The 24165-nt window shown below is 32.2% G+C and overlaps 1 protein-coding gene across 2 annotated transcripts; it reads right to left on the bottom strand.

The window, feature by feature from the left end:
- Positions 1–76: 76 nt before the first annotated feature.
- LOC108455760 (deacetoxyvindoline 4-hydroxylase-like) lies at positions 77–7993 on the bottom strand. Of its 2 annotated transcripts, XR_008270992.1 has the most exons (3): positions 7339–7993; positions 4959–5280; positions 77–589 (listed from the first exon to the last, which is right to left on the bottom strand). XR_008270992.1 is itself a non-coding variant. In XM_053019351.1 (2 exons), the coding sequence occupies exons 1-2, from the start codon at positions 7887–7889 to the stop codon at positions 5016–5018; spliced, it is 816 nt and encodes a 271-aa protein (XP_052875311.1). In that variant the 5' UTR covers positions 7890–7993; the 3' UTR covers positions 4850–5015. The 2 variants fall into 2 exon arrangements, 1 of the variants encoding a protein (XP_052875311.1); XM_053019351.1 differs by lacking the exon at positions 77–589 and having other exon boundaries at positions 4850–5280.
- Between the last annotated feature and the right edge of the window lie 16172 nt (positions 7994–24165).

The raw sequence follows: 24165 nt of genomic DNA, 5'->3' as shown, positions 1-24165 counted from the left end.
AACTTTGAAATATAAAATTTGGCTCTAAAAGGTTGAAAATAAGTTAAAAATATAATTAAGATCACAAGCAACGCAATAATCTATAAATACATAATTCATTTCATTGCCTTATTGAAGTAAAGTTTTGGACTTGGATAGTTCCAAAATGATTTGGCACTTGAAAGATGGAAATAAACTTAAAAGTAGTTCGATTAAGTTTACAAGCAACACAATAATCTAGAAATACATAATTCATTTCACTGTCTTATTGAAGTAAAGTTTCGGACTCAAATAGTTCCAAAATGATTTGGCACTTGAAAGATGGAAATAAACTTGAAAGTAGTTCACCAACAACTCATAACCTAAGGTATTGGAGAGATTTGCAATGAATTGCTTTCGAGCAGTAATTTGCCACAAAGTCCTTCATAGTAGTCTCCTTATAGAGTGGAGGGTTTTCTTGAGATGTCAACTCCTTGATTGGTCCATAAAGCCTCGAGGTATTCTCTGGTGGAAGTTGTGTTCTAAAGAAACTTGCTACTGAAATTCTTGGACCTTTTTTATTAGCAAGCACTCTATGCTCAATACTTACAAATTTGTCATTAGCTATTAACTGCATAAAAATAAGAAAAAAGTTAAAATAGATATTTGAAAAATGTTAAAAAAACTTCCTAGACTAAAAATAATCCATAATCAATTAAGAGTAATTATTTTGTTCCTAATGAAGTTAAAAACTCCATAAACTGATCTAAAATGATACCAAATGTCTTTTTAATTTTAATTATTATTTTATTATACCTTAAAAATAAATGGTATCAATCTTGTAGAATTTTTTTATTCTATTAGCCGTATATAAGATATTTATCCATCAATTAAATGTTAAAAGAAAATTACAATTAATAATTTTTTTAAAAATTCAATAGAATCAATACATTAAATGTTAAGAGTATGAAAAAAATATTAGTTTAATAAAATTAATGCATTAAATGTTAAAAAGAAATAACTAAAAATAACTCATAATCACTGACTATGAAGAAGGAATGAGAAATTTGCAAATTAATTTAGACATTGTTAGACGAAGTTTGAGTAATTCGAAACATGGAGCTAACCAAATTCAAACTTTTTAATGCTTAGATTTAAAGTAATGCTTGATTAAAGTAGTTGGAAACCTTATGAATTATATAAAAAAGAAAAATTATAACACCACCAAACTCAAACTCTAGTGTCTATTTTTAACCATATATTTATAAAGTTCAATAAGTAAGCTCACCTAGTGAGTAAAGAAAAAATAGAATATACAAATTTTACATCAAAATATTTTCGGAAAAAAATTACGGACAAAAGAGAAGAAAATTCACTAATGTCAAATTAGAATGATAGAAGAGGAGTTTCGACTAGATCTATTTATATGTTAAAAAACCTAATTTTAATCAATGTCAAATATATTATGCTAATAAATCTTAAATATATTATACTAATATATACTAAATCTTCTAGAAAGAAAATATATTTTGTTTATCTTGACTTGGAAACAATCTCTTATATATAATTTAGATCATACAACTCTAACAAATTTAATTATCCAAATTATAAAAAATTGGTTATTTTAAATTTATTATACTATATATTTGTTAGTAGTGTGAGGTTACTAACATTACAAACTAATACCTTATATAAAAGCCTCATGTATTCATATCATGCTCACATCATATAATAATTATATATCTTTTGTTAATCAAATTTAATAAAAGCATTATTGAACACGACTTAAAAAACATATAACGAAAACATAATACGACACAAAAATAACATACACACTACATGAACATCTCAAAACCTATATAGTACAACATCAAAAAGTATACATAAACATGATTAACTTAAACATATACTGCTTCTTGAGTGTAAAAGATGGATATACATGTGTTCGACATAGATATGATTAAACTTTCTAAGCTTTTTATGTAGTTAGTACCCCTGAAAATCGCATCTTATATATGTATGTCCGACAAACATTTCAAAAAAAAAAAAAAAAAAAAAATTGAATATTCAAAGCTTCAAATATAAATAATTAATTTTTATCCCATGTGATGCATAGGTTGTCAGTATATTTTATAAAATTATTATTTAAATAATTATATATTAAATAAAATTATTGATTAAACAATATTTAAAAATATAATCAAAATATAAAATATACGCAAATTTTTGAAATATAATATATTAGTTTTCTATCTTGTGTGATTCACAGGTTATTTGTGTGTTTTATAAAATTATTATTTAAATAAAGATATATTAAATAAAATTATTGATAAAATAATATTTAAAAGATATCTAAAAATATACTTAAGTTTTTGAAATATAATATACTAATTTTTATCCCGTGTGTGATGCATAGGTTGCTGATTTTTTATAAAATTTTATTTAAATAATGATATATTAAATAAAATTATTAATAAAACAATATTTAAAATATATAACTAAATTTAAAAATATACTTAAGTTTTTAAAATATAATATATTTGTAAGGTTATGAATATAATTTATGGAGGAAGGAAATTTGAAAGATAAAATTGTTATAATAAAGTTTAAAATAAATTTTATTTTAAAATTTTAATCTTAGAAATCATATTATATATACCTAATAATTTTAATTTTAGAAATAAAATTTTAAATAATATATTTTGATGCTTCAAAATAAAGTTTGAAATAACATAAAAGCATATATTTGACTTATTTAAAAATAAAAATAATTCACTAATTTTTTTTGTAAAATGAATAGTGTTTTAAGTAGGATTGAAATATTTAAAATTATTACATAAAGTAATTTAAATTACATAACAGTTTTTAAAATTTTAAAACCAATTTTGAGGAAAATAAATTAATTGTTATTAAATTTATTTTATATTAAACACAATTTAATGCAATATAATAAATAAGATATATGAACTTAGATTTCAAATATAAAGGAAGTAATCATTTAATAATTATAATTATGAAATAAATATTTATTTTTGATAATAGTATTCATCTTTATGACAAACATTAAAAATATTTTTAATATTAGGTTTTGATCACTGGGGCTGATGGGTTTTAGAGACAATAATTGCTATATATACTTCAAATGTCTCCATGTTCAGGCTCACAAATGGCAATAGATTTGGGGTTTTCTTTTTTCTTTTTGTTTTCCTCGGGCTAAGAATGAGACAAATGGTTTGAGAAAAAACAGGAGACGAGAAAGCCCCATCCATCATCACCCAAATACTTATGGATTTTCATAAAAGGATTTTAAACTATATTTTTTATTTTATGATAAGGGGTGGAGGTAGAAAATTTTTTTAGGGGTCAAAATTATATTTTAATTTTTATGATAGTAGAAATATAATTTCACCATTTGAATAGCATATATTTTATAATTTTAAATGATTAAATCAATTTTTATCCTTTTAGGGGTTAAAGTATAATTTTACTTTTATTAATTTAAAATTTTAAAAAATTAAAGGATCTAAATGAAAAATTTTCTATTTTAGGGAGCCGGGCCCTACCAACCCTGGCTACACCCTTACTTATGATCAATTTTTTTATTTTTGAACTTTAAACTATATTTTCAAAGGAGCAATAAAAAATATTTCAATTAAATTATGTAAGAAATTTTTAACTTTAATCTAAATATTAAAATGAATAAATTAATTAATGGAAAAGTATATTAATTAAAATAAATAAATTAAGATGCAAATATGATAAATTTTATAATATTCAAAATTTATTTTTTACATTATCTCTTGTATGATAAAATTATAATGATATTTTTAAAAAAATCTAATTAAAGATAAGAAAATTAAATAAATTGGGATATATAAAAATTTAAAACTGAGTCATTTTATATATATATATATATATATATTTGTAAAAATCAACTATATAATCAAATTAACTAAAATTAAATATAAAATCAAAATATAATTTAAAATCTTATAGAGATCACATTTGTTTTTATTTGAATATTTTATATTTATATCAAATAATGTAGCCCGTCTTTCTAAATCAAATAAAATAGGTGTATATGGTAAGATAATCTATTTTTTATTATCTTACTTTATTCTTACTTTTCTTATTATTCTATTGTTCTTGTCTTCTATTTTGAATTCTTGAATTTAATAAAGAAAGGATTTATTACAAATTGTCGAAAGATTCGATTCATTAGAATTCGATCCAAGAACAGGGATTATCAGTAAAAAGTAGAATTTTCAGGAGATATAGAAAGATGCAGAACTCTATATTTCTATTCTATTTTTTTCTCTATTTAAATTATATATACTACGCAATAGAGGAAAATAAAATTCGTTTTATTTGTCTCTCTAAATTTGAATTTCATTTCACACAAAGAAAAATTTACTTTTTATCTTGTTGCTAGAGGTTTACTCATTCATAATATCTATTTTTATTGATGAATTATAATAACATGACAAAGTCCGAATAATAAATGCGATCAGTGCAACTCGAATTCATATCACACTTAGAACAGTGAACACCCTAACTATTAGGTCGTTACATGAGATTCAATTATTTTCTATTTTTTTTTTAAATAATAGATGTAAATAAAATTTGTGTGTGTTTTCAATATTTAATCGCTTTGTGTTTTTTATAATGTAAATATTTTTATTTTTATTTGAATTCAGGTTTGTTTTTAGTTGTATATCATGCTTATTTTAAAATGACAAGTGTTTAACGTAAATTTATTTTAAAATGGTTAACTATTGAGATGATTTAAACTGAAATTATTAACAAAATATTGAATAATTAAAATTAAAATTATTGAGATAATTTATTATATATTTTTAAAAAAGTATAAATTTAATAAGTGAGATGTCAATAATATAAATATGTTATGCCCGAAGTTAGACTTTATAATATAATATAATATAATATAGCAATAAAATACCTAAATTATGATATTAGGGTTAAAGTTAAGGTGGGCTTGCCTGCATCATATCGCCCAAATTTACAACAAGAGCTCCCCGGACAGGATTAATATCAAGCTATTGATTTTGATAGAGGATTTGAAGTCCGCCGATTTCATCTTGTAAAATTACGGTGCAGAAGCCGGTATCGGTGTGACTGCTGGTGCCCAATGTCAAGTCCGGTTCAGGGCACGGTGGATAGTAATGGCCTTTCACAAACATTCCCTCACCGCACCCAATATCTTCCAAATAACTCCGATTCAAACCCAAGGCTTCCGACATCAATTCTAACAAAGTCTGCCCTAATTTCATCATTTTGCTTGAATATTCTATCATTATATCTCTGCGGATGAAGTTAGCTTCAGATATGATTTTTGCAAAAATATTATCGTATCAAAATATGTTGGCATTTTTATCAAAATAACCCTTTAATTTTAATTAAGTACCAAAATGACCCACTTTTTTAATTAAACACAAAAATGACCTGAAATCTACAGTAAAAGTTGGTGGAATTAAATTATTTGGCGCCACCAACTTGCCAAGTCAACAGGGAACATAAAAAATTATTTTTTTGGTGGAGCCAAGTAGAATGGCACCACCTGTATAAATATAAGGGAAATATTGAAATTTTTGAAAACATGAGAGGACTTAAAAAAAATTAACTATTTTTTTGGTGGAGCCAAATTAAATGGGGTCACCAATTCTGCCATGTCAATCTTTTTATTTCTATTTTTACTTTTTACTTTTTTACTTTTCTTTTATCTTTTCTCTTTATTTATTTTACTTATTTATTTATTATTATTAACTTTAAAAATTTTGAAATATATATTTGAAATATTTTATTAATATATATTTTAAATTACTTTTCTAAATTTTAAATATTATTTTTTAATATTTAAATATTTTAAACTTTTAAATTTATTATTAATTTTATAATAATTTAAATATTATTTAATTTGTTTTATGATATTTTAAATTATAATTTTAAATTATTTTAAAGATATTCAAACTATTTTTAAATTCTATTTAAAAGTTAAAAATAATATTTTATTTTAAAAAGTGAAATTTGAATTAATAAAAAATTAAAAATATTTTTCATTTTCAAAATAAAACACGAAAATGACCTAAAATCTACAGTAAAAATTGGTGGAGCCAAATTAAAAAATGGATCATTTTGATAATTAATTAAATATTTTGGGTTATTTTTATTAAAAAGCGAATATCTTTAAAAATAATTTAAAAATCATAATTTAAAATATTATAAAACAAATTAAATAATATTAAAAATATTAATAAACTAATAATAAATTTGAAAGGTCATATCTTTAAATCTTTAAATATTTTATATTATTAAAATATATATTTAATGTTTAAAAAATAATATTTAAAATTTAAAAATATATATTATAAAACATTTCAAATATAAATTTTAAATTTTTAAAATTAATAACAATAAATAAATAAATAAATAAATAAACAAAATAAAACAAGAAAAATATAAAACTTAAAAAAAGAAAAAATTTAAAGAAAAGACAAAAGATAATAAAAACTAAAATTTACAGTATTTCTAGAAAATATTTTTAATTTTTTATTAATTCAAATTTCACTTTTAAAATAAAATATTATTTTTAAATTTTAAATAGAATTTAAAAATGGTTTGAATATCTTTAAAAATAATTTAAAAATCATAATTTAAAATATTATTAAACAAATTAAATAATATTTAAATTATTATAAAACTAATAATAAATTTGAAAGTTTAAAATATTTAAATATTAAAAAATAATATTTAAAATTTAAAAAGTAATTTCAAAATATATATTAATAAAATATTTTAAATATATATTTCAAAATTTTAAAATTAATAATAATAAATAAAATAAAATAAAATAAAATAAATAAAGACAAAAAGACAAAAACGAAGTAAAAAAGTTAAAAAGTAAAAAAAAAATGGCAGAATCTGTGGTGCCATTTAATTTGGCTCAACCAGGAAAATGGTTAATTTTTTTGAAGTCCTCTCATATTTTCAAAAATTTCAATATTTTCTTGATATTTATACAGATGGCGCCATTCTACATAGCTCCACCAAAAAAATTAATTTTTTATATTTCCTGCTGACATGGCAAGTTGGTGGCACCAAATAATTTAGCTCCACCAACTTTTACTGTAGATTTCAGGTCATTTTAGTATTTAATTAAAAAAGTAGGTCATTTTAGTACTTAATTAAAATTAAAGGGTTATTTTGATAAAAAGTACAAATATGTTTCATGTAAGTAGCTATTTACGTTTTAATTTCCTTCATTTCATACGTGACTGATCTATATTCTTAGCAACATTTGCTCCATTAAACTTAATTAATTCATTCCGGACATTGATAATAGAGGTTATATTTACTACTTACCTGCAAATTGCAGGCAGTTCTTGAGGAAGAGGGTGGCGAGGTGCCATAACACAACACAAAGTATCCCTCCAATTGGTTGCTTCCGCCTTGTAAAGATCGATGTTACTGTTATAATACACTTTCTTGGAATAATCTCGAGAATAAATCTCTTTCTTAGCTTCGTCATCCTGTTCATGAAACCTGCGAACCCCGTTTATCATTTCATCCGTAGTAGCCAACGGAATCCCATGGTTGATAACTTGAAAGAAACCCCATTTCTCGCAAGCTTCTCCAACTTTCTTCACTATTTCGCGACGTAAATTTGGATTATCGTCGACACCGGTCAAGTTTATGATTGGGATTCCGTCATTGTTGGTGGGGCTTCCAGGTTTCTGGTTGTGGATGTTGTTTCTCTCAAGCTTGTACTGTTCGTCGGTGAAAATCGTTGGAATCTTTGACAAGCCCGAATCTACCAGCGCTTTCACTCCTGATTTTGTTTCATCGAAAGCTTTCAATTCCTGTTGTCGATTGACAATGGATTCTTGAGCTCGTTCTAAGCTTATTTCTGCCATGTTCAAGAATTTTGGCTTTTGAGAATCTTTGACACCCTGACTATCTACATATATATAGTTGTTATGAAAAGAAAAAGCAGCCTCTTTCTTTTCTTATTTTAATGGTGCTTAAAAATTAATATATTAAACCCAATTTAACTGTTATTTATCTTAAAAATTTCTTCACATTACCAAATCTTAAAATTTTAAACAAATCAAATTATTATTATAACTTATCCATATTCAATTCATTCTCCAACTCTAATTAAATTATTTAAAAATTTAGGTAATTGAAATAAAAATCAAATATCAACAAATATTGAGATGCAGTAGCAAGGCACATTACACTTCTAAGAAAAGAACGATGTTTGAGCCTTGGAGACAATATTGTTGAGAAGGACAATTCTGAACCTCGAATTTAACTTTCTAATATGATTGTCTTTTAATTTTTATTATGAATGAAATTGTTTATTGAATTTTTTAATAATATCAAAATTTTACAAAATTATGGGATAAAAATTTGTAAAGAAAAACTATTAATTTCAAAATTATATAAATTACTTATGACTTATATTTTAAATAATTTAATTAGAGTTAGAGAATAGATTGAATATGTTTAGATATATAATAATAATTTCATGTCTTTCGAAAAGATATTGATTACCTATATTTATAAGCACCGATATGATAATAAAAATTTACTTAATTCAATAATAATCAACATTAATGTAGATAATAAAATAATTTAAATATTAAAATAATTATATGAAATACATTTAATTTAGTCTCTATTTCACAACGATGAAAATTTTGACTTATTGCACCGATTTGTTCGAAAAATTTTAATCATATCGATCAAAATATTGTACATCGATCGATGCATGAACAATGTTAAAAATTGTATAAAATTATTATGTTTTAACCATTTATAGTAATAAACAGGACAAACTTTAACTGTTAAATTTTATTTGTTAAACTCTAAATTCTAAATTTTATTTGTTAAATTTTTTAAAAATTTTTCAATGTTTGATATTTATAGTCATTCTAAAAGGAAAGAAACAAAACTAAAATTAAAAGTTTATAGTCCAGAAAAGGAACAAATATTGTCAGTGTACCAAATTTTAGTTCTTTTAAGTAAATTTTTAAAAAAGATTACATGAAAAATTAATTATGAAAAATATAAATTAAGACGAAAATATAATATATTACAAATAATAATATCATTATAAATGATAATAATTTTATGCTAATTTTAGTTTTATGAATAAAATTAAAATATACTATTAGATTGCGTTGGCTAAATAAGAGGAGAAATACATTGATTAGGAAAAATAAAAAAAATGTGGTAACTTTAATAACATAAAAATAACATTTAAATTGAATTGCAAACAAAATAATACAACAACCTCTTTAAAATGAAAGAAAGTTAGAAATTAATAAGGATTGAATTATTAAGTTATAAAGTAATTTTTCTATTATTAAGAAATGTAAGACCAAATGGACTTATAAGGCAAATTTAAAAGGTGGAACACCTTTTAAAAACACTTAGAAATGCAAAGGATTTATGATGAAAATATACCATCTATTTTTCATTTAAGTATCGAACTTTTTCTAGTTTATTTTCTGAAATTCTAAAAAAAAAACACACACACATTAAAATATTAAACATGATTAATTGTAAGATAAATTAATTAAAATATTTGATAACATTAATAAATAGAAAATATTATCTAATACAACAAATATAACATCTAATTATTTTTACATAGCTTAGTGTTTCCAAAAATGGTTGCTTAAACCTGATAAAAATGAAAAATGGTTGTAATTTTTATTATATAAACAAATTTTTTAAAAATAATTAAATTTGAAAATAAAAATAAAATTACTTGCCTTTGTGTTACGTCTCCAAAATTCAAATATTTGATTTGTTAGATTTAGTTAATAACTAAATATCTATTTTAGTGGTTAAAGGCCTTGAAAAGAAATGTGAGGTCACGGGTTTCAAACTTTGCATAAGCTTGTGGGTTTATTTATTTTGTTTCTTGAGTGGGTGGGGCCAATTTGGGATTCTGATTTGTGGGAGGAGGTTAAATGTGAGATTTTATTCTGATTTTATTTCTTAATGGTCTCCTAAAATCTCTCATTCTTATTTCAATTTGTTTTTCATGTTCTTGTTTCTTTCTCTATTACTGACGTTCTTGTTGACTTCTTCTCTCCAATTTTCTTTTGCGATTTTAATTTTGGGATTTTACCTAGTGCCAAGTCAAGCTTTGTAAAACCCTAAATTCGGCCTATAAGTTATGGTCAATTCTGGCAACGTCACATGGAGTGAAAGTCAAAAACAAGTCCGTCGAGTTAAAGCCGTTCCAGTTAAATTAGCCTTTATCTTGGTTCGGAGTAAACCACCGGTTATTCGTTATGTCTAAAATAATCTCTTTTTAGCGGAAGCTTTAGAAAACACATATTTTAGGAAAAACCATTCGTGTTATGAAAAACCTTTATCTTTAGCAAAGTCGAGTTTAGTCGTATTTAGCAGTAATGAAATCGTAATGCGGTTAAAAGCCCAAAACTTAAAACCAAATAGTCCCAAAGTCCCAAAATAATAGAGAACAACATAAATTCAAAAACTGAAATAAGGCAGTTCAAAACAGAGGTAGTCACTGTCAAGTCCTCCACTGCACCAATCTGTCTCAGATTAGGGATTACCTGTACAAATTAACAGAAAAAAGGGTAAGTTTTTTATAAACTCGGTGTATAATCCCCATAGAAAACATGCATACAGATACACATCAGAATACAATCAGATACAGATTAGACTTGAGCCCATTACAGAATCAATTTGGGTCTTAGCCTATATAAGTTACAGTCTCAGATATAAATTAGGGCCTTGGCCCATATCAGATACAGAATGCAGATACAGTACATTAGAATCCTACCCACCAGCCTCTACACACCATCTCCGTTCAGCCCTACACACCATGTAGGGATTAAATCAACCCATTCATTCCTACACACCATGCTGTACCGAAATGCGGCACATAATCAGAAGTTTGCAACTGAGCTGCCAGATAACAGGCTTAAGAGCCTTTCAGATACTTCCTCCAAATATCATCAACCCACCCCGATTCCATGCAACATACCATAAATGACATGCAAATATGCTATTAGCAAACAAACACTCTGTTCAGTACAGATATCATGCTCAGTCAAATACCATACAATTAGATCACATAATTAAGGGATTAAGTAAAGCTTACCGACCCTACAGTAGGTCCACAGTCAACTTGGGTGACCCATGCAACCTTACAGAATATTTTAGAGACATAGGCTTACACGCCCATGTGGCTTGCCCGTGTGGGCCTACACACCCGTATGGCCCACACGGCCCAATTTGCTTACACGCCCGTGTAGACTACCCATGTGGACCCACACGCCCATGTGGTCCACACGGCCCAATTCAGTCTAGCCCATGTGTCGCACACGGCTTATCTGGCAATCACACGGTCATGCCATGAGTGCACGACCTGGTTCGTCGACCACATGGTTGTGTCCCTCCACACGGCCTACCATATGGGCGACCACACGCCCGTGTAGCATCGACAGAACACTTTTTAGGCTTTCGCTGAATCTCATTTTCTACGCTATTGAGTACACACCTGGTCTCGTTTTGAAGCTACCGCAACCACGAGTCCTCCAGAACCTAACAAACGATAAACCAACACCTAAAAACCGATTAATTTCGATTATGAAAGCCATTCCTACTAAAACCCCAAACGTAAACCCTGAGAATTAAGCCAATTGACGTTTCAAAATTTTAATAAGACGAATACGATAACCAACAGTCACTACACGCTGGAAAACTCGTTTAAAACCTTCGAGCAACACCTAAACGTGAGTAAAAATTAACCTTCTGTTAATTGCTTAATCAAAATAACAATAGAACTATGGAAAAATACCACTTACCGGTCAAGCACGATTAAGTGCTACACCAAAAAGAAGGTTTTACCTTTGGTAACGTAAAACGAAAGAAAATGAAAAAGATGAGAGGGAGATGGGAGTGAAAATTTCGGTAGAGAGGGAGAAAGGAGAACATAATTTTTGCAAAAAGAAATCAAATAGAAGATTTTGATAACCCCCATCTCAACTCCCCTTAATTCATTCAACCTAACTCCTCGCTACCCAGAACTCTATCACAACTGAAACTCTCTCGCTCAAAGTCGAATAATAAATATTGCCAACGCAGAGATTCGAACTCCTGACCCTCAGCAACCTAACACTCCTTTTAACCACCAGACCAGTAGGCCCATTCTGATATAAGCTTACAAACAATTAAATAAAAGCCTACTGCGCAAGGTCAAGGTTTTATTCAGAAAAATACTAAAAATTTCCCAAGGCAAGGCTTGAACATGGGACTCACACACATACCCATAACACTTAACCACTGAAGCAGATACACACTTTTGTTTTAAATTAACAGAAACAAAAATATAAATTTTTGGGGCTTTACAACTCTACACCCTAAAAGAAAATTTCGGCTTCAAAATTTCCCTAATCAGAACAGATGAGGATACTGCTGACGCATCGCATCCTCAGGCTCCCACGTAGGCTTCTCAGTGCTATGATTCCACCACAGCGCCTTTACTAAAGGAATGAATTTCCTTCTTAGAACTTTAACGTCGCGATCTAGAATCTGAACCGGCTCCTCCTCGAAGGTCAAGTCTGGCCTAACCTCAATTTCCTCCACAGGAATAATATGATTAGGATCAGAGCGGTAGCGTCTCAACATAGAGACGTAGAATACATCATGAATGCGATCCAATTTCGGAGGTAGCTCCAACTAATAAGTGACAGGTCCCACATGTCTCAGAATTCTCTAAGGCCTAATAAATCTAGGGCTCAACTTGCCCTTACGGCCAAACCTCAAAACCTTCTTCCACGGCAAGAACTTGAGAAACACGAAGTCCCCTATAGAGTACTTGATCTCACGTTTCTTCAGATCAGCATAAGACTTCTTCCTGTCAGAAGTTGCCTTCAGTCAATCCCTAATTAGTCGAACATTATCTTTAGTCTCGAAAACCAACTCAGGAGCTAGAACATGTCGCTCACCCAACTTAGTCCAACATAAAGGAGTGCGACACTTATGACTATATAGTGCCTCAGAAGGTGCCATCTGGATGCTAGACTGAAAGCTGTTATTATAGGCAAACTCGATTAATGGCAAATAGTCTTCCTAACTACCTTGAAAATCAATCACACAGCTCCTTAACATATCCTCTAGTATTTAAATCACGCTCTCAGATTGACCATTGGTCTGAGGATGGAACACAGTACTGAAGTCCAATCTCGAACCCAAAGCCTCATACAACTTCCCTTAAAATTGAGATGTTAAGCAGTCTCACTATCTTAGAGATATAAAGCTTTGCCAGCTTTTGTAGTGAATAGTCAGTACGAATCGGTATGAAGTGTGCTGACTTGGTCAATCGATCTATGATGACCCAAACAAAATCCTTCTTTGTGGGTGTCAAGGGTAACCCACTAACGAAGTCTATCGTTACACATTCCCACTTCTAAAAGGGAATCGTAATCGGCTGTAGCAATCCCAAAGGTAACTGATGCTCAGCCTTAACATGCTGGCATATCAGACATCTAGCCACAAATTCAATAACCTCTCGCTTCAATCTTGGCCACCAATACAACTCTCAAAGTTCTCGATACATCTTATTCCCACTAAGATGCATAGCGTAAGGGCTACTATGCGTCTCTCTCAGTATAGACTGACTCATATCAGAATCATTTGACACACATATCCAACATTGGAAACATAACACACCCTCAGAGTTCAACCTAAAATCCGTAATGCTACCACCCTCAATCTATCGAAGCCGTAGACCTAAAGATACATCCTCCAACTATTTGCCCTTAATCTGCTCAATTCATGTCGGCTTGACCTGAAGCTCGGCTAATAAGCTACCATCATCAAATAGACTAAGTCGAGCAAACATCGCTCTTAAATTAGTCATAGCCCGACTCAACGCGTCGGCCACCATGTTGGCTCTGCCTGGATGGTACTCAATGGTACAATCATAATCCTTAAGTAGCTCAACCCATCTATGCTGCCTAAGATTCAGCTCCTTCTGGGTAAAGAGGTACTTGATGCTTTTGTGATCAGTGTAGATAATACGTTTCTCACCGTACAGATAGTGCCTCCAAATTTTCAAAGCGAAAACTACGGCGGCCAATTCCAAATAATGTGTCGGATAGTTTACTTCATGAGTTTTGAGCTAACGAGATGTATATGCCACCACTTTACCATTCTACATCAACACACAACCCAAACCGACATGTGATGCATCACTGTACACCACGAAGTCTTTATAGGCTCAGGCTGTATCAGAATAGGAGCCTGAGTCAAAACATTCTCGAGTTTCTCGAAATTATCTTATTGTACATTCGTCCACACAAAATGAACTCCCTTAAGCAGAAGCTTAGTCAACGGAGCTGCAATCAAGGAGAACCCTTCCACAAAGCACTGATAATAACCCGTCAACCCCAAAAAGCTACGAATCTTGGATACATTCTCCGATCGTTTCCAATCCAACATCGCTTCAATTTTATGAGGATCAACTCGTATTCCCTCAGTAGAAACCACATGTCCCAAAAATGTCACTTTTCGAAGCCAGAACTCACACTTGCTAAACTTCGCATACAGTTATTTCTCACAAAGAATCTGCAGTACCACCCTCATATGCTCATCGTGTTTGCCTTCAAACTTAGAATACACCAAAATATCATCGATGGACACTACTACAAATTGATCCAGATATGGCTAGAACAATTGATTCATCAAGTCCGTAAATGCTACTAGTGTATTAGTCAAACCCAAAGGCATAACTAGGAACTCGTAATGTCGATACATGCCACTGGTGTATTAGTTAAACCAAAGGGCATAACTAGGAACTCGTAATGTCCATATCGAGTCTTAAATGTCGTATTATTCACATCAGCCTCCTTAACCCTCAATTGATGATAACCTGAACGGAGATCAATCTTGAAAAACACAGAAGCCCCTCTAAACTGATCGAACAGGTCATTAATTCTCAGAAGTGGATACTTATTCTTGATCATTAGCTTGTGCATGGATCCATCATTTTTTTTATAAGTAGTACCGGTGCTCCCCATGGAGACATACTTGGACTGATGAATCCATAATCTAAAAGCTCCTAAGCTCCTTCGGTGCCATTCGATAAGGGGCGATAGACACTGGAGCTGTACCTGGAATAAGTTCGATCCTAAATTCTACTTCTCGACTCGGAGGCAAACTCGGTAGTTCCTTAAGAAAGACATCCAGAAAATTCCTGACAATTCTAATATTCTTTACAGATGAATCCCTAAAATCAACAACACTTACATAGGCCAAACAAGCCTCACATCCCTTCCGGACTAACTTTTTTGCCACCAACGTAGAAATCACATTAGTTAGAAAATCCCGATATTCCTCAATCACAACTAACTCATCGGCCTCTTTGGTTATCAAAACGACCCTCTTAGTCATACAGTCTAGACTTACTCGGTGCTTTACCAGCCAATCCATCCCTGATATCATATCAAATTCCCTAAACGGAAGCTCCATCAAGTTAGCCAGAAATACTGTCCTTTGAACCTCTAAAGGAACATCCCTATACAGTTTGCTAACTCTAACTGGTTGCTCCAGCGGGCTCAGTACTATGACCTCACTGGAACTACTCTCAACTGATAATACCAGATTTTTAGAAACAGAACAGGTAATATAGGAATGAATGGATCCTATATCTAACAATGTAGTGTATGGTACATAAAAAACAAAGAACGTACCAGTGATGATGTCAAGAGTGTCTCTATCCTCACGGCGACGTACAACTTAAATTAGAGCAGGCTGTCTCACCTCAGTCTAACCAGCACCTCTGCCTGATACTCTCTGTCCACGGCCCATGCCCTTACCACCTCTAGCCTGCCCTCAGCCCTTAGGTGGCTGTTGAACTACCCTCGACCGCGGCACAGTACCAAACCCAGAGCTTGCACCTAATCAGCCCTCAGCGGATACTCTCGAACGCGGTGCTCAATAGACCCACATCTCAAACATGCCCTAGTCATCCTCCAACATTCACCCGGATGACATCTACCACAATGCCCACAAGGCAACATCTTAGTAGGTGTAATAGAAGGCCCAATTCTAACTAGCCCATCAAATCTGGCCCTTTTCTTAGGCCTCAGTGCAAAACTCAAAGGCTCTGAATCCCTCTTATTCTTGTCTCTCTCCCTATCCCGATTTTAGCACTCAGTGCACTTAATTTTCTCGGCGATCTTCGCCTTCTCAACCAGTTTTGAAAAGTCATGCTCCCTTTGCAGAGCTATCAGAACTCTCAAACTGTCCCTGAGTCCACTCTCGAAGTGAACACAAGGTTCATACTCAGTTGCCACTATGCCTCGTGTATAGCGGCTCAATCTCAGAAACTCGGCTTCATACTTGGCTACTGAACGATCCCCTTGCGTGAAATTCAGAAACTCACATCTCTTAGCATCAATGTAGCTTGCCCCCATATATATACCTTGGAAAGCAGACTTGTAGAAATCCCATGTCAGTCATTCGGGCTGAGTGCCCTCATTAACGGTCAGCCACCATTGGTATACTTCATCGCGAAGCAAGGAAGCAGCCCCTTCCAATTTCTGTTCAGGGGTAAAGTCCAGATCATCTATGATTCTTTCCGCGGCCTCCATCCAAAACTTGGCCACATTAGGGGCGATTCTAGTGACACCCCTGAATAGCTCAGCCCCATTGGGCCGGAGTTGTTTCGTAACCTACCCTTGACCCCCAGATCTAATATTAGGTCCAACAACCCTCTCTAATATCTTTAGCATAGCCTGGGATAATGAGTCATCCCTGGCCATGCGATCATAAGACCCAGTCTCTGTAGTAGGTGAAACCAGCGTCTTGCTCTTATCCAGATTCCACATGCTACCTAACGATGAGGACTCAGCTCGAGCTCCTCTACGGCCTCTACCTCGGCCTCTACCTCGGCCTCTAGTACCCCGTCCATGGATACCTCGTACACTCATTATAGAATTTGTAACTTATCTGTATTAACAGTTTTATGAATTAGTTACAATTCAATAAGTATTAACAGATGTTTTATATAAGAAGTTTCAATAGTTCAGAGTGATTTTCCTAATTCGTAGTCTTAGTATACACTAACTAAAATATTTTCAGAATAGTCTAAATCAATGTTTCCAGAGTAAACTATCAGTAGTTTCTAATTAGTTTATCAGAATATATAAACTTACAGGATCGACGCCAGAGACTCGATATAACACATATTCAGTTAAAAATAATTTAAACCATTTTAAAACCACTTCTTTAAAACCAAGTTTTTAAACCCAAATCTACAACCAAGTTTTGCAACCTGACTCTGATACCACTAAATGTAACACCCCAAACCTGACCTAAACATTATTGCCGAATCTGGCGATGTCACATGGAGTGAAAATCGAAAACAAGTCCGTCAAGTTAAAGTCGTTCCAGTTAAATTAGCCTTTATCTTGGTTCAGAGTAAGCCACCGGTTATTCGTTAAGTCTAAAATCATCTCTTTTTAGCGGAAGCTTTGGAAAACACATATTTTAGGAGAACCATTTGTGTTATGAAAAACTTTTGTCTTTCGTTAAGTCTAAAATCATCTCTTTTTAGCGGAAGCTTTGGAAAACACATGTTTTAGGAAAATCGTTCGTGTTATAAAAAACTTTTGTCTTTAGAAAAGTTGAGTTTAATCGTATTTAGCAGTAATAAAATCGTAATGCAGTAAAAAGCTCAAAACTTAAAACCAAACAGTCCCAAAGTCTCAGAATAATAGAAAACAACATAAATTCAGAAACTGAAATAAAGCAGTTCAAAATAGAGGTGGTCACCGTCAAGTCTTCTGCTGCATCAATCCATCTAAGACTGGGGGTTACCTGTACAGATTTATAGAAAAAGGGTGAGTTTTTTTTAAACTTAATGTGTAATACCCACAGAAAACATGCATACAGATACACATCAGAATACAGTCAGATACATATTGGACTTGAGCCCATTACAGAATTAGTTTGGGGCTTAGCCCATACAAGTTACAGTCTTATATATAAATTAGGGTCTTGGCCCATATCAGATACAGAATACAGATACAGTAAATCAAAATCCTACCTACTAGCCTCTACACACCATCTCCGTCCATTACACACACCATGTGGGATTAAATCAACCCACCCATCCCTACACACCATGCTTTGTCAAAAATGTGGCACATAATCAGAAGTTTGTAGCTGAGCTGCCAGATAACAGGCTTAAGAGCCTTTCAGATACTTCCTCTAAATATCATCAATCCACCCCGATGGCATGCAGCATACCATAAATGACATGCAAATATGCTATTAAAAGAACATACACTCAATTCAGTACAGATATTATGCTCAGTCAAACACCATACAATTAAATCACATAATTAGGGGACTAAGTAAAGCTTACCGACCCTACAGTAGGTCCACAGTTGACTTGGGTGACTCGTGCAACCTTATAGAATATTTTAGAAATATGGGCTTACAGGTCAACGTGGCTTTCCCGTATGGGCCCACACGCCTGTATGGCCCACACGGCCCAATTTAGCCTTAGCCATGTAGATCACACAGTCTGACCCAGAATCTTACATGCCCGTGTGGACCTACACACTCGTGTGGCCCACACGGCACTATTCAGTCTAGCCTATGTGTTGCACACGGCCTATCCGGCCATCACACATTCGTGCTATGCACGTATGGCCTGGCTGGTCAACCACACAGTCGTGTCCCTCCACTTGGCCTACCACACGGACGACCACATGCCCGTGTGGCATCGACAAAACTCTTTTTTGACTTTCGCTGAATCTTATTTTTTACGCTATTGAGTACACACATAGTCTCGTTTCAAAGCTATTGTAGCCATGAGTCCTCCAGAACCTAACAAATGATAAACCAACACCCAAAAACACGATTAATTTTTATTATGGAAGCCATTCCTACCAAAACTCTAAACGTAAAAGCTGAGAACTAAGCCAATCGACGTTCCAAATTTTACCAAGACGAATACGATAACTAGCAGTCACCACACCCTGGAAAACCCATTTAAAACCTTCAAGCAGCACTTAAACGTGAGTTAAAATGAACCTTCTGTTAATTGCTTAATCAAAATAACGATAAAACTATGGAAAAATACCACTTACCGATCAAGCACGATTAAGTGCTGCACTAAAAAAGAGGTTTTTTCCTTTGGTAACGTAAACAAAAGAAAAATAAAATGAAGAGAGAAAAGGGGGAGTGAAAATTTCGGCAAAGAGGGAGAAGGGAGAATAGAATTTTTACAAAAAGAAATCAAATAGGAGAGTTTGATAACCCCTTATCTCAACTCCCCTTAATTCACTCAACCTAACTCCCCACTACCCAGAACTCTATCACAACTGAAACTCTCTTACTCAGAGCCGAACAATAAATATTGCCAATGTAGAGATTCGAACTCCTGACCCTCAGCAACATAACACTCCCCTTAACCACTAGACTAGCAGGCCCATTTTGAGATAGGCTTACAAACAATTAAATAAAAGTCTACTGCATAAGGTCAAGGCTTTATTCAGAAAAATACCAAAAATTTCCTAAGGAAAGGCTTGAACTTGGGACCTCTCACATGCACCCAGAACACTTAACCACTGAAGGAGATACACACTTGTGTTTCAAATTATCAGAAACAAAAATATAAATTTTTAGGGCGTTACAATGCTGCTCATAATCTTTGGTCTTTGATTTTTGTTCTGTTATTTCCCTTTTGAGTGATCTCATAGTGTAGGTAAGATTTAAGTTCTATTCTTGGATTTATATTTTGGGGGTGTTCTTTTGATGACTGGTATAAAGGGAGTTGTTTGAAAATTTGATTTTTATATATGTTTTGCTTAAGAGGGAATCAAGTGACAGTGGGTTCTCCAATGAGTTGAATTCGTTCAAGTTGTTGTTTCAACAGGAGATGCGTGATTTGCTATTGTTAGGGTTCGATCGTTTTGGTTGTGATATTGTTCATTGTAGAATTTGTTAGAATTAAAAGTTTAGATTGGGAAATCTTTGTTGTTGATTCATATTTTTTGTTAATTTAGGTACTAGAATATACGTGTTTGAGCGTATAGCAGAGTTTTGATCGGTTGAGTAACGAAAAAGCCAAAAATCAGTGAACGACGAAAGTCAAAAAACAACACTGTTGATGCCATACGACCGTCTGTCAGGCCGTATGTTGGACTGTAAGTGACACACGGTCTAGGCCATTTGGGCCATGTAGATCACATGGGCGTATGGCCCACACAGGCGTGTGTGAAGCCGTGTGGGCACCGGATGTGCCAGGAAAAAATGTTGAAATTTTTCCCAAGGCCGTACACATCGTTCTAATCGATTGTTGGCCTTCTGTGAGGTCGGTATGTAATCAAATAATTTATAAAACATGGAATCTGGTCATTTATTAGTATACTTCTATTATATGTATGTGTATTTAAAATAACATATGATACGTTAACCTTGTAATAGGCTATCTGTTATGACATGCATGTATAACTGTAGCATGTATAATTTTTTGTTCTAATTATATCTGCATCTTGGATAGGTTATATTTTATGGAGGAAATGTTTTTGTGAGAGGCAAAATCACTCCCATTATACTGGCAGCACATATGCAAAGATTCTGAAAAGTGTCTTAATGTTACTAAATGGTGGTGTTTCATACCCCATATAGTGTGTTGGGATGGTCAGAGATGGTGTGTAACGGATGGAGGTAGGAAAGCATGTCTGCTTTTATGATTATGTTTCTGTAAAATCTGTCTTGTATAAATTTATGGTTAAGTTATTTGTTACACATTGAGTTTCGAAAACTCATTTTCTATTTGTCTGATATTTTTAGGTAATCCTCATACTTAAGCGGGTTGGTGCGACGGAGATTGATTGTAAAAGGTTTTTTTGTTCAACTTGATTATTATAATTAATGTAACTTGGGTTAAAGTGTTTTTGTAAATTTTGGACTAATTGGACTTCTTGGACTATTTTGGGTTTTGAATGTTATTTTACGTATTAAACTGTTTAAATGATTTATCTATAACAATTATTTTCTACAAAAACAAGAGGATTCAAATAACACATTGTGTTTTCAAAAATATAACTTTTAAAGAGTTTCGCTGCAAAGTTATAAAAAAAAATTGTGTTTTCAAAAATATAACTTTTAAAGAGTTCCGCTGTAAAATTATAAGTTTTTTAGGAAATATAAACAAACAATGTTTTCAATAAAATGGTTAAATAAGATATGTTTTCAAATGATCTAGGATTTTAAGAGTTCATGCCGATTTTCAAAATATACAAAAGTTAAATTGCCAACCATTCTATGTAACAACTTCATATCTGGCCATAACGTTTAAGTTGGGTTTGGGGTGTTACATTTAGTGGTACCAAAGGCAGGTTGCAAAACTCAAACTATGAAATTTTTGGGTTCTGAATTATTTTTGTGAAAACTGTTTGTCCATGTATAGTTTATTTCTGTATGAATCTGAAAAATAATTTTGTGAAATGTTGTAGTTTCTGGCGTCGATCCTATAAGTACTTCTGACTTAGAAACACTTTAGTTTAGAAAACTTTGAAATGATTAAAAACTATACTAAGATAGGTAAAGACTGAAACATTTCTGAAATTTCTTCTGATAACTATTTTGAAACATAAAATATCTGTTAATAAATACTGTAACTGATACATAAAACTTCAAAATGTAGATAATTATTAAATATGATGCGCACTCGTGGATCGAGTGGGCGCGGTACCCATAGGCGCAGCAGGCACCGTAGAAGGGCTCGAGCTGAGTCGTCCTCAATGCGTAGTATCCAATTTGGATACGAGTGAGACACCGATTACACCTACTGCTGAGATTGAGTCTTAAAGTCGCTCAGCTAGGGATGATGCATTGCCTCAAGTCATGCTGAGAGTTTTAGAAAGGGTCGTTGGGCCCCATTCTGGTTCTAGGATCCGTGGGTCGATAACTGAACGACTTCAGTCTAACAGTACTGAATTGTTTAGGGTCGTCACGAGAGTGACCTCGACTGTGATCGAATATTGGTTGGAGGCAAGAGAGAGGGTTATGAATGACATCAACTGCACCCTTGAGCATAAATTGAATGGTGTAGTATCTCTACTTCGCGATGAGACATATCAATTGTGGTTAACGATTGAGGAGGGTACTAAGCCGGATCAGATTACTTGGGATCAGTTTAAGAGTGCTTTTTAGAGTAAATATGTGGGGATGAGTTATGTGGATGCCCGTAGACGTAAGTTTATGAGCCTTATTCAGGGATATAGGATTATGGCTGAATATGAGGCTGAATTTTTGAGATTGAGTCTATATGCTCGTGGGATGGTATCAATCAATTATGATAAGTGCATTTGCTTCAAGGAAGGATTAAGAGACAATCTGAGAGTTTTGATAGCTCCATAGAGGGAGTAGGTTTTCACCGTCTTAGTGGACAATGTGAGAATTATTGAGGATGTTAAGCGCATTGAGTGCAAAAATAGGGAGCTTGAGGCCGTGTTCCTCATGCGGCTGAGACACATGCCCGTGTCTCTGTCCGTGTGCTCAATTCTGAGTATTTTGTTTCTCAAAATTAAGGTGCAGGGACACACGGCCTAGACATATGCCTGTGTGTCTACCCATGTAGACAAAAATAAAGGCTATCTACCAAACCAGTTTGCCACCCTCATTTGCACACATGTACACAACATCAAATGGCCCAAATCATAGCATACTTAGACAACCAAAACATCCACAATCAAGGCTAAAACATGTCATTGCAATACCATAGTCTATCATGCTTATAATATTTCATTTTTCCAAATCAAATATGGCAATTTCACATTCAAAAACACCACTAAGACTACTTTCAACTTACATTAACTTATCAAGATACTCTAGCCTATCAATGAACCAAACTCATCCATTTCACAACAAAACTATATAACCATAAATAACCATATAGCGAACCATTACAAAACACATAAACAAAAGGCATTAGCACATATAATTATATAGGCTTACAACCATTTTAGCCAAAATAAGCCAATTTACATGGCCAACTACCAAATCAGGCCTTTGACTATAAGCCAATACATTTAGCCAAAATCATGATGACACATATAACAAAATGACCAACTCCATATACATGGCATATACTCAAAATGTTTAAAATCATCGACACCCAAAAAGACAGTTTGATAGTGTGATCCAATTTCCGACAATCTCCAATTCGAGCTAGCTTGGTGACACTATAAAACATGGAAAAATAAAACAAAGTAAGCTATATAGCTTAGTAAGCTCGTATGAAAGAAATAAGTAATTCTTACTATACATTTAACATTTAAGTGATATAATATAAGATAATTTAATTTACCATAATCTCATGACCAAAATTCATTCCATCACAACTTAACTTGAAATCATCATTTCACGAATTTAATAATCATAAGCTTTATGTACATATCTGTACCATCTCATAATAATTTCATTCTTATTTTCATCGTTGGCATACCCAATGAACCACTCGAAATAATAATATCGGATGCTCAAGAAACCTTGCACACAAAGTGTCACATATGTAGCCATTACTACCTCTATCTCATAACACATATGTGCTCGCTCTCGAGCCATCAACGGGCCTGCTCAGACAAGCTGTCAGTCAAGACGTAGCTACATGGTGCTGCTCACACAAGTTTTCAAGTAACCGCAACATATGCCAGTATACTCAGCCATCGGTAGGACGTATAGGACTAGCATCCGAATCATATAACATAATACCCTAGTGACATGTCACTTGCATCCTAATCTATTCTTAAGGTTCAATTGGGGTTTCTCGCTTGCCAAAATGTCGTCAAATGTATTCGTAGAGTTATTTACACAATTCATGAAAGATTAAAGCATTTAAAATACAATTATAATAAAGCTTATTAACATACGAACTTACCTCAAATACAGAATCGGCAAAAGGGATCTATTCATCAATTATTTTATTTTTCCCTTGATCTAGATCCAAACTATGTTTTTTCTTGATTTGTCATGTTAAATTCAACTTATCTAATCATCACATTATTCAATGTAGCCCCAAAACACATTATGAAAAAATTACATTTTTGCCCCTAACATTTCAACATTTTACAATTTAGTTTGTAGGCTCGTAAAATGAATTTCATTCAATTTCAT

Source organism: Gossypium arboreum, chromosome 9 (genome assembly GCF_025698485.1).
Source record: "Gossypium arboreum isolate Shixiya-1 chromosome 9, ASM2569848v2, whole genome shotgun sequence".
In the NCBI taxonomy this organism is placed as follows: Eukaryota; Viridiplantae; Streptophyta; class Magnoliopsida; order Malvales; family Malvaceae; genus Gossypium; species Gossypium arboreum.
This window is presented reverse-complemented; position numbering and strand designations above follow the sequence as displayed.